Below are 15,497 nucleotides of genomic sequence, written 5' to 3' on the forward strand. Positions count from 1 at the left end.
TTAGCCTGTTCTGGAAGACCTCAAATGATGGTTATCTCTTCCTGCTCTTCATTTCACAGTTGTTCTGTGCCGTGCAAGGGATATAATCTGTAGATGGAATTTCATTTTGGTTGGGGGAGAATTTTTGGAACGCATTTTACTATTTTTCCCATTTCCAGGCATAACTGGTGAAATATTTTATAGCATTTAAGGGACTGAGATTTCAGTTGGGAACGTTTTCACTCCTTGTCATTCACAGAACATCTGTGAGTAGTTTACAGTAAAACTTGGCACTAAGCCACAGGGATTTGAGTTTTCCTAGTTATAGAGGAGATGGTCGATCAACCTAATTAACAAAATAATGTTTTTATTCCAATTCCATGTGAATTTTGAATAAACCAGGAATACATTTTTAATAAAACTGACCGAGACTTGCCTTTAGGTGTTGAGAAGGGAAGCAATTTTTTTCCCATGGCTACAGTTGGAGATTTTATGGATGTGACTTTAAGACATTCAAGAAAATGGTTTAATGCTTTGTAGTCTGGTTCTGTGAAGGTTCTTGTGTACTGGGAGTGCACGTATGCCAGTCAGGTGATGGTCAGTGCCATTTTTCATGAAATAACTAGCTTGTTTCTGTTTTGAAACAGTATGATCTGGGCCTTTCTTGCCTTGCAACTGCTGTTTCTGTCACTGCATCACATACAGAAACCAGGAGTAGAACAACTCCCATGTTTCTCAGATAATACTGAGAAGACGGAGAAAGATTCACTGAGATATGAGGAGATGCATTGTAAGCCAAAGAAGTTATGACCCTGTACATTGGAACACTGGGATTAGGAGTACATAAAAATGCAGGATTTTGTGAAAATTCAAAGAAGTGTTTCACTGAGTACTCAGATATAATGAACACTCTCACCTCTGTTGTTTCAATCCCTTACTTGTCAAATGTGGGTAGCAGCACTGGCTTACCTAGCAGGTACCATGAAGATAAATTCACTGTTTTTGAGATATGTGTATATCCCCTCATTGAGGTGCGTAAGTAAACCGAATGCTGAATAAATTTAGATTCCACTGAAAATAGACTATTTCCTACGTTGAAAGTGTCTTAACAATTATCTTTTGTTCAGTCACAAATGATACTGCTTTAATACTTGTATGTGTGTTTCTAGGTAATAAATCCAAAGAAAAAAGGAAAAAAGAAAAAGTATATTAATTCTGGAACAGTAAGTATATATTTATAATATTACTGTGTGCTCTTTTTTCTTGAAATACAGTGTAGTTGACTTGTAATGTAACAGGGTTAGAATAGAACCTTTGTGAAGGCTGCAACAATAAACTATTTACTACAGCATTTCTTTTCAGATTTTCATTTGAATAAAGTTGATACAAGTTGTTTTCAAGAGTGCTGTTAAGTTGCTAATGATTTTAAAAATGAATCATACCAACGTTGGAGACAGATTCTTGAAGTGGACACTATTAGTGTCCACTTAGTGGACACTATTAAACTGGACACTATTAAATTTTATCTGAAACATATTTGCATTTTCAAGAGTCAATTTTATTTTTAAATTTGACCACTGAGCTAGCATCAGTAAAAGCTAGTAAGTCATGCCTACCATGCTAAACCAAAAATAGTCATAATTTGTTATTACCAACAGGTTTTTGTAAATCTATCTTGAAAGATCTGTTAGTATAATTTGGAATGAGAGTTTAATGTCCTTTTGTCCATATTCTGTTATGAACCATTTGCTAGCAATGTAAATTATTCCCTTGTAGTAGTTTAACCCGGCAGGCAGCTAAGCACCAAACATTCACTCACTCTCCACCCCACAATGGGATGGGGGAGAAAATCAGGGAAAAACAAAAAAAAAGAAAAAAAAAGTGAAAAACTTACGAGTTGGGATAAAGACAATTTAATAGGACAGAAAAATGGGGGGGGGGGGAGGTAATAACAATAAAACAAAACAAACAAAAAAAGCAAGTGATGCACAATGCCATTGTTCACTGCCCGCTGATGCCCAGCTAAACCCTGAGCAATGGCAGTCCCTTCAGGCCAGTTCCCCCAGTTTTATTGTTCAGCATGATGCTACATGCTTTGTGATATCCCTTTGGCCAGTCTGGGCCAGCTGTCCTAGTTCTGTCCCCTACCAGCTCCTTGTGCACCCCAAACCTCCTCACTGGCAGGGCAGCACGGGAAGCCAAAAGTCCTTGACTTCGTGTAAGACCTGCTCAGTAACAACTAAAACATCAGCACGTTACCAGCATTATTCTCATCCAAAATCCAAAATACAGCTATCATACCAGCTACTAGGAAGAAAATTAACTCTATCCCAGCCAAAACCAGGACACCCTTCAGCATTTTCTCAGCTTCCATGTTCTGGCATCCGTGATACTCAAAACATCATCTATGAAAAAATAAACATAAATGTTGAAAAACTGTATATTAGAAATCTAAGCAGAATTTAGATATGATTTTTATTTTATTTTTTTTGAAAACACATCCAGGATGTGTGGGGTTTTTTGCACATGAAAAGTTCAGCAGGGCTACTTCCATTTCCAACTATAGCCTTGAAGGAACAAATTGCCATTCTCACATTCTTCTATAAGTCTGTTCATTAGTAAGAAAATGATGACTTATTTTGTACCTTTATTTTAAAAGAAAAGAAGTAGTCACAAGCAGTCTGTCCATGAAAATTTGCCATGCAAGATCTGATTCATTAGATAATTTATGTTTTGCTAATATATCCCTTTTATTAGACTTTAAGGTGTTCGAATAAATTCTATTAGGATATTTGTCTGCATTTGAAAGAATGTACTTTACTCATGTTTGGGCAGACAGAATCAACTGTGCCTTGTTATCCTTGGTCTCAAATTACATGGAAATTTACAATAAATGGTTTGGTGTTAGTAATTTTCTATCGTCTTTCCTTCTTTGCCAGTGTTCTCTACCGTTGCTTTTATAATTTCTTTATCAATACCTTTTTGTCCCTGTTTGCTCTTACTTCTATTCTGTCTTCAAGTTACCCTTAAGTTTCTCCAAATTGTCACTTTCCTGTGTGTTTGCCTGCAGTTTTGTTTTTACTTCTTTCTGTCATTCACCCAACGTATTAATTGTCCCAACAGATACCTAAACCAGCATCATTCTCACTAATGGAGTGCTGGCTTCTGGAAAAATTTTAGCAAAGTGGATATAGATCCTTGACTGCTATCTCACTGCTGCTTTTAAGGAATACATAGATAGTTGCCATCTCAATTCATTATTATTTGGGAGGTCATTTTAATTTCAGACATACAAACTACATGCTAAGCAGAAATGTTTCTGAATACGATTAGTTTCAAACAAAGCAGTCAAATTTAAAATTCACTATACAGAAATTGTAGCATTGGTAGCTACTGTCTGTATAGAAGTAAACACTTTGGCCATTTATGAAGAGTATTGTCTGTGTTTTTTACCTTTTAAAATTATATTCACTGAAAACATTTGCTTAAATTAATTAGGAACAAGGTGACCGACCACTTGTAATAATAGATGAACCCTTGAAATGACTCTGAAGTGGGAAAATTCATAGAAATTTTAGTCTTATATTCAAACTATGCTACTTATAGTCTGGTAGAACTTTGTTACGATCTTTTGTTCTCAACAAGAAAGGTAAATTGGTGGTTTGAAACTTTGCAAGTCACTAAGAACCACAGAGAAGCTATGATGAAGGAAGTAAGATAGAAGACAATTACTACCTGTAATCTTGTTCTGAATGTAAGTTTACATAATAGAAATGTTTGCAATTTTTATATTTTGCTGCAATTGGAGGCAAATAAAATCTACCTCATTTTTATTTCTTGTATGTAATTTCTTTCTGTTTTGAATAGTTGCATAAGCAGTTTTCACTGAGAGCCTGATGCATTTTCTGTTCTGAGAGAATTTTGTGTCACTTTGTAAATAAAATAATATGGACTGAATTCTTTGCTTCATGTATGTTGTGCAGCATATGAATATCTTGAACACCAGATCTTTAGTTAAATTTCTGTGATTTGAGTGCTGCAAATGCCAGTAACACTGCCTGTGTCTTGGACCCATGTAATTTCTGAATGGTGAAAGCTGAGAGTGAAGAAATTTCTTATCTTCACATATTTATATAGTATATTCCACTTTATATTATAAATATCTGTGCGCATATATATATATATATACAGCTTACTAGTTTTTCTTCATTCTTGGATTGTGTCAATACTCAATGCCACTTTTAATGTGAGATGGGAAATAACATAAATAATCGTAATTGAGTTCTTCAAACAAAGTTGAAGTACTCAATGAGTACTTCAGAAAGAATAGTTACATTATCGTCTGGCCTCTAATATTCACGTAGAGAAGTAGTATATAGTGATCAGAAGAAATGCACGTGGTAACATGCCCTGGAAAATGATCTTCCATTCCCTATCTTTCACTTAAAAAAAACACACACACCAAAAGAAAACAAAACAACAACAATTAAAAAATAAATTTAGTAGACTTCCAAACTTGTTTCTTCCCTTTCAAACACTGCTTCTTGAAACTATTTCATTGTTTTTTACATCTTCTTTTTTCACCTCCAAAAACATTGTGCTTATGTCTCTACTTGTTCAATTGGAAAATGACAATTCATATCTTACTCTCTTTTATTTGCTTTCAGGTAACATTGCTTTCCTTCCTAATTGAAACAGAAGTTTCATTCCTTGACTATATTAAAGGCGGGTATGTGATTGGTAACAGTTTTTTCTTGTTTTCACAGTCTCATTGTAATTCACTAATAATTTGTATTTATACTTTGCATATGCTGGCTCCAAGTAATTTCTTTTTTCCTTATTTAGATAGAGGCTGTACTTTCTTATGTAAAACCTCCAAATAGTTATTGATGTCACTTAAGTTATGGAGCTTCATTTATAATGCTGGAATAGGTATTGGTACAAAAATAATGACATTGAGTAATGACGTTTGATCAAGTAGTGATAATTGGATTAACTGAAAGGGACTTATCTATATACTATATCCATCTCTATGTATTACACTAGTAAAATGATGGTTTATTTCTTCTGATTACACTGACCTTTGGTGTATTTAAAGTTGGCATTTATTTAGAGCCTTTCCCCCTCAAAGGCATTTTTTTCATATTAATTAACTAACATTTATAACACATTCAATTTCCCATTTATCGTTATTTTCCCAAAAGGAAATGACCATCCATCGGTGTGTACCAAAAGTTTGCACAGAATGAGGTACATGTGTACATGGATGAAGAAATGGTTCTACTTCTGATATGTTTGTTCTTTGAAGTGTATTGGATATATCTATGCCACAATTTATTACTCCTCATTCATTCAAAGTTTGTCTTTGCAAGGAGGGTATAGAAAAGGAATGGAGGAATCAAGTTTTATATCTAAATTTGGAAAGAATAGAGTGGGTACACATACAATCTTTACAGGTTGAGTTATCACGTTTCTCACTGAGATGTTACAATGCTAGTTAATAAGCTCAATTATCTGCATTCTATAGACAAATAATAGAAATTCTGAATACAAATAATACTTTGTTATTCTTATTGATATTTTGTGTATTTCTCTGTAAATGCAAATCAAATAAGTCTTGTGGTATTAATAATTACCACTTGTAAAGATTTTTCCTCTTTTTTATAAAGGATTGGAGTATAATTTAGTGGAATGTGCTTAAAAGTCTGAGCAGTAATACTTATCATTTAATTATTTTATATAAAGTCTTGTTTGGTGATTCATACAATTATTTCTAAGTACATGACAGTGAAAAACTGTAAAGGTTTTTATAAAATGTTACCTTTCCTTCTGCAACCTGTGCAATTTTGGTCTGTGGAAGCATGAGCAGGAGATCAAACCCCAGAGTATTTTTCTTTGCTTTTCTCTTCCTTCCTTCCTTCATCTCATTTAATACTACTACATATCAGTTTCAGTCCAGTTAACAGATTTTGGAGGGAGGGGGAAGTGAAGATTTCCTTATTTATCAGTCTGTTTTCCCATCAAGTATGTTTTCCAACATTTTGGTTTTAGTTCCCTGTTTTTCTTTCAGTTAGTTAGGCAAGGGAAAGAAAACACTGAATCTGCAATAGGCACGATATTGGCTCTTCTTTAAACGGATGCCAGTGAAACGCTTCATGTTCAAAACTTTCATTGTAATAGATTTGAAGTGTCTAGAACTAATACTGATTTAATGGAAAAGTTGACAGCTTTAACTGTAACAAATTGGGATTACAGTATTGATTGGACTTGTATTTTGAGTCTGCATGTGTTTAATTGGGATATTCCATTATAAGTATCATCAATGTGACTGTTGCTTTTTTTTAAAGAGCCATGAAGAATGAAATAGTAGTTTGTGCATAAATTCTAATTTAGTTTTATTTCAGAACACTGGATTTTATATTAGTATGTTCAGAAAGAGATGGATGTCTCTTTTACATCTGTGGTGCATCAAGTGGCACCATTTTGGTAGCTGGCTTTTCCTTGTGTCTTGACACTTAATCACATTTTACTACACTGACCTTCCCACATTTAAAAGAGGGTATATTGTACTAAATATATGTATATATATTTCAAAATGAGATTTCTCCTACCACTTACCAATTGATAGCGTATTTTCCTATCAAAACACCTCCCAGTATATGATTTAGCCAGGAATATGAGGGATATTGCCTTGAAGAGGAATGCAGTTGAAATAATCCTGGTTTATAGGAATGACTGTGAAACAAGCAAACAAAAAATCTGTAAAGGTAGATTAGTTTATAGGTTGCTCTGTTATATCTGGAAGAGAAACTGGGACTGAAAAAGCTGCAAGACTAAGTATACAGAAAGGATATTTCTGTACAAAAGTTTCTCAGTTGACTTACTAGAGTAGGGTGTGAGCTAACATGCTACTTTAGACATTTGTAAATCATGAAAATTTCAGGAGCCGAATCCTCTTTCAATCCAAAAGTGTTGTCATCTTTTCTGTCCCAGATTAGTGGAGGACGAGAGGAAATGTTTCCCCACCATCATGTTAAAACTTGCCCTCATCCAGGTTTTCAGATATGAACACCCACATGCTGTTTGGATCCTAAAGGCTTTGGGCATTCATTTTTAGCTGAGCTGTATTGAATCATTGATGGTCAAAATGGAAATTTAAAACTGCTTTTATGACAGCTATTTTCATCCAACCAGCGCAGCATCTAACGTAGTGACATACATATTTGATGTTCTGAGGAGATCTTGTTGAGCTATAGCTGTGAAGCAAGGGCTGCTATAGCTGTGTATCTTAGAGGCTTGACCAGGTATATTGTATCCTTAGAGAATAATTAGAATAAAACTCTACAGGAGGAATATTCTGTATTATACAGCTTTTATCAGGAAAAGGTTCTTTATGCTGATACTGCATTTGCAAGCATCTGCAAAGAGGAAATAAAAAAATTACTGTCACTGGGGACTTTTTAGACTAAATGCCATGGTGACGATACAGACCCTTGGCAGTGTTAGTTACTCCATTAGCTCAGTTACAGATTTCCACACAGTAAGTGATTCTCAAACCTTCACCAGCTCCCCCCTGCTAACAGACCAGCTGTTTCTTTCTGAAGCCACAGGAGGAAATTCATGTTTTCTTCCAACGTGCTGTTTAAAAATCGGATGCTGTCAAGCCTAGTCAAAAGCTACAACCAGGCTTAGTTTGTTCCCTTACGTGTATCAGCTCTGATAGAGCTCCTATTGAAAGAGGTTAGCTTTCACCTTGCTCTCCCAAATACACAAACAGAATATCTGCTCTGTGGTGAAGGTTTATCTATCTGTGGTGTCTCTCTACCGGCTAGATGGTGACACTAGTGATGTCTCCAGCTTTGAGTCCACAAGGCATGTTGCTGTGCTTGGATGCCCTCTCTAAGCCCTCTCCTGGGTCAGGACATTCAGCACCTCAGCCTGCCAAGCAGATGGCAATGTTTTAGCATCTTCTGCACACTGTCTTATGACCTTGCAACCTCACTGAAGTGGTGGTGTCACGAGCTTCTCATTAAGCTGTTTGACGAGTGTGCAGCTGGAAAAGCAGGGGCACAACCTCAGTAAATGACTTTCCTAATTAGAAAGAACTTACTTTGGAAAATTCTAGGGAATTAGAAATATTTTAAAATAACGACAAAAAAAGTCTTGGACCTTTGCCTCAAGTAGTTTGTCCTTTCCATTTCCCAGGGCCTTCCTGCCTCTCATTGTGGGAAATTCTGCTAGCATGTTACTATTCTGTGTTCTTTAAGGATTTTAGATGTGGCAGTGTCTCCTTCTGCAGGTCTTTTGATTTCTCTTTACAAAGTTTGTCTTGCCATTCAGAGCAGTATCCCTTACTGGACACACCTTTTTCCATCATACATTAATGTAGGAAACTAGAGTTCCTCCTTCAAATTGGACTTTCTGTATAAAAAAATACTGATCTGAAGGAACGACCAAATATGATAAATCATGAACCTTCTACTTTCGGAAGGCCATGTTTTAATAAAATATGAGGTTTGTAATAAAAAGGAGAGTTCATAAAATGGTATCTTTTTCCATAACAGAATTCTCATTGTTAGAGCAGTTAAGTTTCCCCAAGCAATGATTTTATCTGTCGAGTCTTCCATAGCGGTGTTCTGTGATAGCAGCCAAATCACATGAACCAGACTTTTCTTTTTTAAGCGTCTCACCAAGTCAGCAGTAGCACTGTACATTCCTTGTCAGTGCTGAGGTCAATATTGCTGCGTGCTTATATTGAAGAAATGAGGTGCAATGCTATATCAGCTGAAAACAAAACAAAACAACAAAAAAACATGCAAAATGAATAGAAATGTTTACTTTAATTCCAGCATTTCAATTCTGCATCTGTAGAACAGCTCTAAGGTCCCTTTGCTTCACAAGTATGCTGAGGAAATAAATTAATTGTGAAGCAATAGTGATAAAGGTCATTAAAAGTCACTAAAGAAATGAACAGTATTGTCATCAGGGCAGTGGGTTGTTAGTGTGCAGTAAATGCAACAGACTGCTCTGAGGATAAATGGAAATACTGAGTGTTGCCCATCCCTTGCCTGTTCTTCTTTGAAGAAGATTCTACTCTTGGGTGTGGGGGGTAGGAGAGATGGGTGGGTTTCAGACTGTATCTGATCACGTTATTAATGATGGGCATGTGAGTTGATAGGTTGGGGTTGAATTTAGGAACTTGATAATTTTTGACTACTTCTTATACTCACTGCTTTTCTAGCCCTTTTAAATTATTATTTTTACTTTGATATCTGTATAGGTCAAACAGTCACCAGTATGGTGATTTTATCTTTTCACAAAATGATGCATTACAGAATTGACTAATTGTACCTAAATAGAGTGTGGCTTTACCATAAAATTCAGCATAGAATGCCTTAGGTCTTCTGTGGTTTGTATGTACTAAATTGTTGTCTTGTAAATTGCCATTTTCTGTAGCATAGTACTATGTAGATTCTATGCTTCTCTAAACTAAAATCTAACCAATATTGTGCCACTAAGTTTGGGAAAATTCCTTAAATGTGAGGTATTTTTGGTCCATATTGCATCTTAAGTGCGCTTTAGTGGCACTTTAAGATTTTTAGAAAGATGTACAGAGCCAACAACATAGCATTCATATATTACTGTGAAAAAGAAGTTTTTTGGTTTTCAAGATCTCCTAGGTGTAGGTGCATGCCTTCTGCTTTTTGTGTGTGTTGAGAATCTTTGGTTTCCAACCAGTTAATGTTTTTGTGTGCTTTTGAGCACTGTTTGTAAAATTACTTTCTTGCTGTTTAGAGTAATACTGTACGTCCCTTCTAACAGCATTCAACTACTCGTGAAAACACCCCAAGTTTCATTCACAGTTTTCATATGAATACTTGTTTAGATTTCCTCAGCATCATAGGAAACAGCTGTTTGTATTGTTTTAAAGTCTAAACTAGATTGTCCTGAGTTAAACCCTAAGGTAGCTCAGCATATCCATCCTAAATAATCATTATTTCACTGCAGTTATTTTTCATATTTCAGGTGTAACTCTAAGCTTGGAAGGCTTTTTTAAAAACAACCAGTTAACCATCTTAGATAAAGCTTCAGTTTTCTTGGTGTGTTTTAAAATTTGGATTGTTTAATCATGCATCTAAATTTGTCTTGAAGACTTCAATTTCAGATGCTTTTTTAAAATTTTGAGCATTTTTATACCAAATGAAAGATTTTGTGGCTACTGTTCATTACACAAAATATAGCAATCAAATATCTTGTCAAAAGCCAGGTGTCAGACCGTTGATATTTAATCTAAATATGCATGAGTTAAATCTGTTCAGTAATTTTTGAAGAGCTTTGCTAATTTGGTCAGCAAGTTCATAGTGGTGAAAGGCAGAAACTTGAAGGAAGATATAAAAGACTTAGTCTGAGTAAAAAATCAATTTTCATATCCATCCAAACTGTTCTGCCTGATCAGAGTCTTACTAGTTAAGAGATTATCTCCCGAATGGCAGTAGTTTGTCCTGAAAGAAGTTATGGAACAAAATTGTATATAATGGGATTGCCACTCGTTAAGTCCATTAGTGATTAATTTTTCTGATAATAGTAATATGCTAACAAGTGCATGATAATGGCTTTACTTAGCTACTGCTCAACATTCTTGCCCCCAGATTTTACTTTTATCTTCCAAAATTTTCCTTGATACACTCACTCAAAGTATTGACTATATTCACGTGAATGAAATCTCCTGCCAAAAAGTCTGCTATCCTCTCCAAATATATTATATATAGCATGATTTCAAACACATTCTGACTGAAGACATGATTTTAGTGTTAAGAGCAGGTTAGTAAAACCCTACATGCCTTGTCAAAGTCATCCAAGACTAGAGCTAAACTATGTCCAAGGAAGAAGCAGTGTTAATGTTGAAAATAAATTAATAATGTACATGGATCATAATAACCTTACTGTTGATTTAGAATTTTTCCCAAACATTTAAAAAAAGGAAGAATTGAGTAAATTAACTTTTTTCAGTATGCTGATACAATGGTGTTGTGTAGCTCTTTGTTGGAATCCTATAGAAGTGTTTTCAATGCGTTTTTTTTTCTGTATTAGAAAGTCAGTGTCCTATGCTTTGTCCTCAACCGATATCATTTCTTGTTTATTTTTCCATATAACAGTTAAGCTATTGATAAGATTTGTATTTGCTTATTTTACAGAACCCAAATCAATTTCACAGTAGCTATTGACTTCACAGCCTCAAATGGTAAGAATAAAAATAAGTTTCTTCTATATTTAAGTGTTGTGTTCAGTTTTAAAGCACTGTTTTGAGATAGTGTATGTGTGTGTACCTATATCAGTGTTGTACTTAACTGCTTTGTATTACTAATTATTTGTATAATTGTACCATCTGGAATCAGCTGAGCAATTACAGACTAGAAACCAATTCCTGTCCAGAAAAGCAGGACAAACAGAACAGCTGGATTCTTTATTTTTTATTTTTTAAAAAAGCTATGTGCAAAATTAAACAAGTAGGAACAGTTTGCAAATATTTCTGTACTTTCTGATTTTTTGTTTATGTATTTATTACTGCTGGGAGAAAGTTGGCTAAATTAGAAGATCCCCTTGAGAGGGACAAACCAAAGGAGTTTCAGGTAGAGTGAGGCTGAAGTGTGATGAAACAGAAATAAATTTTGATTCTCCTCCAGAACTACTTTCCAAATCTCATAATACTTTTGTATATTTCATCTTAAAAGTACGTGTAAAAGTATTGTATGTTATAACAGTGATACAAATTTACAAGTTTAATCACAATTTCTTGCTGCCCTTTCAGTAGTGGAAAAGGTTATAGCTGCTACTATTAACCTATTAAAAATGTATTCAGAACATTGCATTTTTACATGACTTAACCACAAGTATGTATATAGGAAATACATATTTTTTCCTTTTCATGATCTTTTCAATTTCTGCTTTCTTAGATTTCTGTCATTTTTAGGAGAGAAAATCTGGGAGTGATTCAGTTGTAAAGTAAACCTGACTCTTGCTTCAACAGGTAATCCTTCACAGCCTACTTCACTGCACTATATGAATCCCTATCAGCTGAATGCTTACGGCATGGCACTGAAAGCAGTAGGTGAAATAATTCAGGACTATGATAGTGATAAAATGTTCCCAGCTCTAGGTTTTGGAGCTAGGCTGCCTCCAGATGGAAGAGTATCACATGAATTTGCATTGGTAAGCTAATAAATATATATAAATATTTTTTGAATTTCTGTACTGCAACCAAATTTACGGAATTAAGGTTTTAGTGTTAAGTAATTACTGGGCAAGTAAAGAACAGAATATGCTAATTCTTATGTCTAAAAGACTACTTCAAAATTTTCATGCTAGTGAAGTTACTGACAGAAGTCCAGAGTCAAGAAGTCGCTGTAGGCCAAAAATAGTAATAAACCTCATCTGTAGCAGCATGAGAAATAAATATTTGAAAGATTTCAGTTTGAAGCTAATGTATCTTAACATGCAAGTGAACCAAGATCCAAGATAATCTTTTATTATTGTTGTTGTTCTCTCTCATTTTCTGGGATCTCTTTATCTTTTACAGGCTGCTACTTTAGAGATTCCTAGAGACAACTAAGTGGAGTATAGGATGAGGTTATAGGAACAAATCTGAGATTTCGTATATGTGCCAGTTAAATTACAAAGCTAAAATCTAACTGGATTTGCTAGAAAGGTTAATGTGTTGAAACTGGTGTTTGAGATTAGTGTGGATGTTTATCTATTTGCTGATTTTGAGGGTTTTGTTCTTAACTGAGTAGGATAAAGTTCTCAGCAAATGTAGGTGTATCAGGTGAGTTTCAGTTAGATAGCAGCAAAGACATGGCAGAATAGACTGGTGATTGTAGATATGTATTCCATCTGTTAGTGTGTGCTAGAAACCTATGCCACATTTCAAGGAGAAGTTTTCCATATGGATGGCAATTTGAAGCAGATGTAATTGCAGATATTAATTTGAATCACAAACTTTCCTTGGTCTTCTTTTAGCAAGTTCAAAAATATGGATACAGATAGTAAGTAAGACTATTAAAACAGCAGAATTATTCCTGTCTAGTTTCAGATTTTAAAAGTTTATTCTAAAATTAATTCAATTAACACATAAGGCATTGTGTGTGCTTTTACAGGAGGAATAAACAGTCTTTCTTCCTTCTTCCAGACCTAAACATGCGTAGTTGTCTCCAATTTAATTCTCAGCAGTGCTTTCAGCACTCTTTTTTAACATTCCAGATCAATTCCATGAAAAATCCCCTTTGCTTTTCTAGATTCTAAGGGAGATGCAGTGTACTTTAAAATAAGATACTGGCACATTAAGTCAATGAGGTGTTGGCATAAGGAAGAGAGTAAGGTGATTTGGAAGGTTTGAAGCCTTACATGGTTATCTATCTAGCCTGACACGGATCATTAATCTGGAATTTACCTTTTGTATTTGTATTGTCATCTGAAATTAGGTATCCTCATAGAGTCGTCATAGAACTAGATAGTAAAATGCCTACTCAAAGAATTTACAGTCTTATGTGCAAGTCCCAACTAATTCTATGGGTTTCCAGAGAGTAAGTTCATTTCTTCATCAGTTTATACCAGACCTAAAATGAGTATTCCAATGCAGAACAGTATCGCAAAACGACAAAGAGGTTATAGCTTACCTTATACTCACGTACTGTACGAAGATCAGGATTTGGCTCCCATTTCTTTTTCTTCATGCTTTTAAAATAAGAGATTATTGAGACATAACTGTGCTCCTAAATATGATTTCAGTTTTACATCAGTCCTGTAATTCATACCTTAAATGCACACAGAGAAATGCTTGTTACTGTTCCATATAAGGACTGTTTAATTCCCCTTAAGATGGTATTTATGTCTGGGAACCTGTGCCAGTGATTCAGACTGCATATAACATGAGGCTGCTAAAACCTCCTTCTACAAGCAATTAATATTCAGAACCAGTCATAGCTCTTATACTGGACATTGCTAGCAAACTCTTTGAAGAGATCCTTAAATTCTTAGGTCTTCGCCATTTAAAAATGGACACTGGATAAATTTTCACTAAGCTGCATCATTTTTCCTTTGTGATTATTTTTAGTGATTATTTATCTCTTACTTTCATTAGAATGGAAACCCTCAAAATCCGTACTGCCATGGCATTGATGGAGTAATGGAGGCGTATTATAGGAGTCTAAAATCTGTCCAGCTTTATGGACCTACAAACTTTGCCCCTGTAATTAACCATGTAGCGAGGTAAGCATAACAGGTGCTTTACAGAAACTTTTTATTGTTTGTACAGCTATTGCATGTAGAAGACTAACAGTTATATGATGCCAAAATTTGAAAAAGGTATTTATGATGTTTTTTCTTCCAAAATGATTAACTTGTACCTGTAAGTAGATCTGAAGACCTTGTGCTAGTATTACACAGACTTTGAGAGCTGATTAAAACTAAATAAAAGTGATCCAGTTGATCTACCCTGTATTAAAATCTTAGGAGAATCCGTAATGAAAAAATTATTCATGAGATCACTCTGCTATGTTCCCTTTTTGTCATCTGAAGCACAGTAATCAGAATTCTTGATTCACAGATAAGACATAAATCTATCAAAAAATTCTTAAAATGTAATTTTTAGAGATATGCAGTTCCTTTAATCTCAGTGTCGAATATGTTTTGGAGGACTCTCTGCGGCTAAGATTCTCAGCTGGTAAGGGTACTGTTAAAGCAATTGTACAGCCTCTGTTGGGGAGCAACAATGCTGTGTTATGCAACACCTCCTCTAACTTCTCAAAGTATAACCTCTCCCATGTTTTTAGAAGTTTCTCAAGGAGGATAATGTTGCATTATCTTGGCAGACAAGATCTTGTTTTACAGTATTCTTCCATGTGTTGGTATAGGAAGAGAGGTACAGATCAGATAATTTAACTGAGTAACTACCTGAACAAATTTTATTTTATTCATAGATACATAGAAAGAACTAATATTCATAAAACAAAGCATCAGGGATATGTAAATCATTGCATGGTTAATGTTTTACTATGAGCTTGCAAAGTAGGTATTGTAGCAAAAAATATTTATTTAGCTGTTCTATATATTTGTTCACCTGTTTTATTTATCTGTTCTTGTTACTGCTCTTGCTGTTGTTTTACTGCCCAGTAGTAATAATTTGCAAATTCTAGCGTGCAAATAATTGGCTGTGCACTCCAGCATGGCTAGAGAGCTGATTCCAGTTATTTATCATTAGGATTAATTGCTCCATCTTTGCATCATACTATTTAAATCATTTACATGTATATTCCATTACTTGCCTTTAGCAACTACCTATCTCCTTTTAGTCTTCCATTTGACATGGAAGTAGCAGTAGCAGTCCTCAGACTGTGGTCTTCTGTCAGGAAATCTGCCAGCCCCTATGATAGATGAATTCCATGTATGTGTCATTGCCTTGTTAACTGGAAATGAAACCCATTGACTTCCTTCTTCTTTCAAACTGATTGTACCAACTGAGC

The 15,497-nt window shown here is 34.8% G+C and overlaps 1 protein-coding gene across 3 annotated transcripts in view; it reads left to right on the plus strand.

Annotated features, from left to right (window-relative positions):
- Positions 1-15,497, plus strand: part of CPNE8 (copine 8) — a 104,099-nt gene that overhangs the window by 72,799 nt on the left and 15,803 nt on the right. For all 3 annotated transcript variants that reach the window (XM_080577510.1, XM_080577511.1, XM_080577509.1), the window contains 5 exons: positions 1,149-1,202; positions 4,647-4,708; positions 11,175-11,221; positions 12,008-12,189; positions 14,117-14,244. In XM_080577510.1, the coding sequence (XP_080433636.1) occupies positions 1,149-1,202; positions 4,647-4,708; positions 11,175-11,221; positions 12,008-12,189; positions 14,117-14,244 (473 nt within the window). The remainder of the gene's footprint in view (positions 1-1,148; positions 1,203-4,646; positions 4,709-11,174; positions 11,222-12,007; positions 12,190-14,116; positions 14,245-15,497) is intronic.

Source organism: Anser brachyrhynchus, assembly GCF_964034855.1.
Source record: "Anser brachyrhynchus genome assembly, chromosome: 1".
NCBI classification, from domain to species: Eukaryota; Metazoa; Chordata; class Aves; order Anseriformes; family Anatidae; genus Anser; species Anser brachyrhynchus.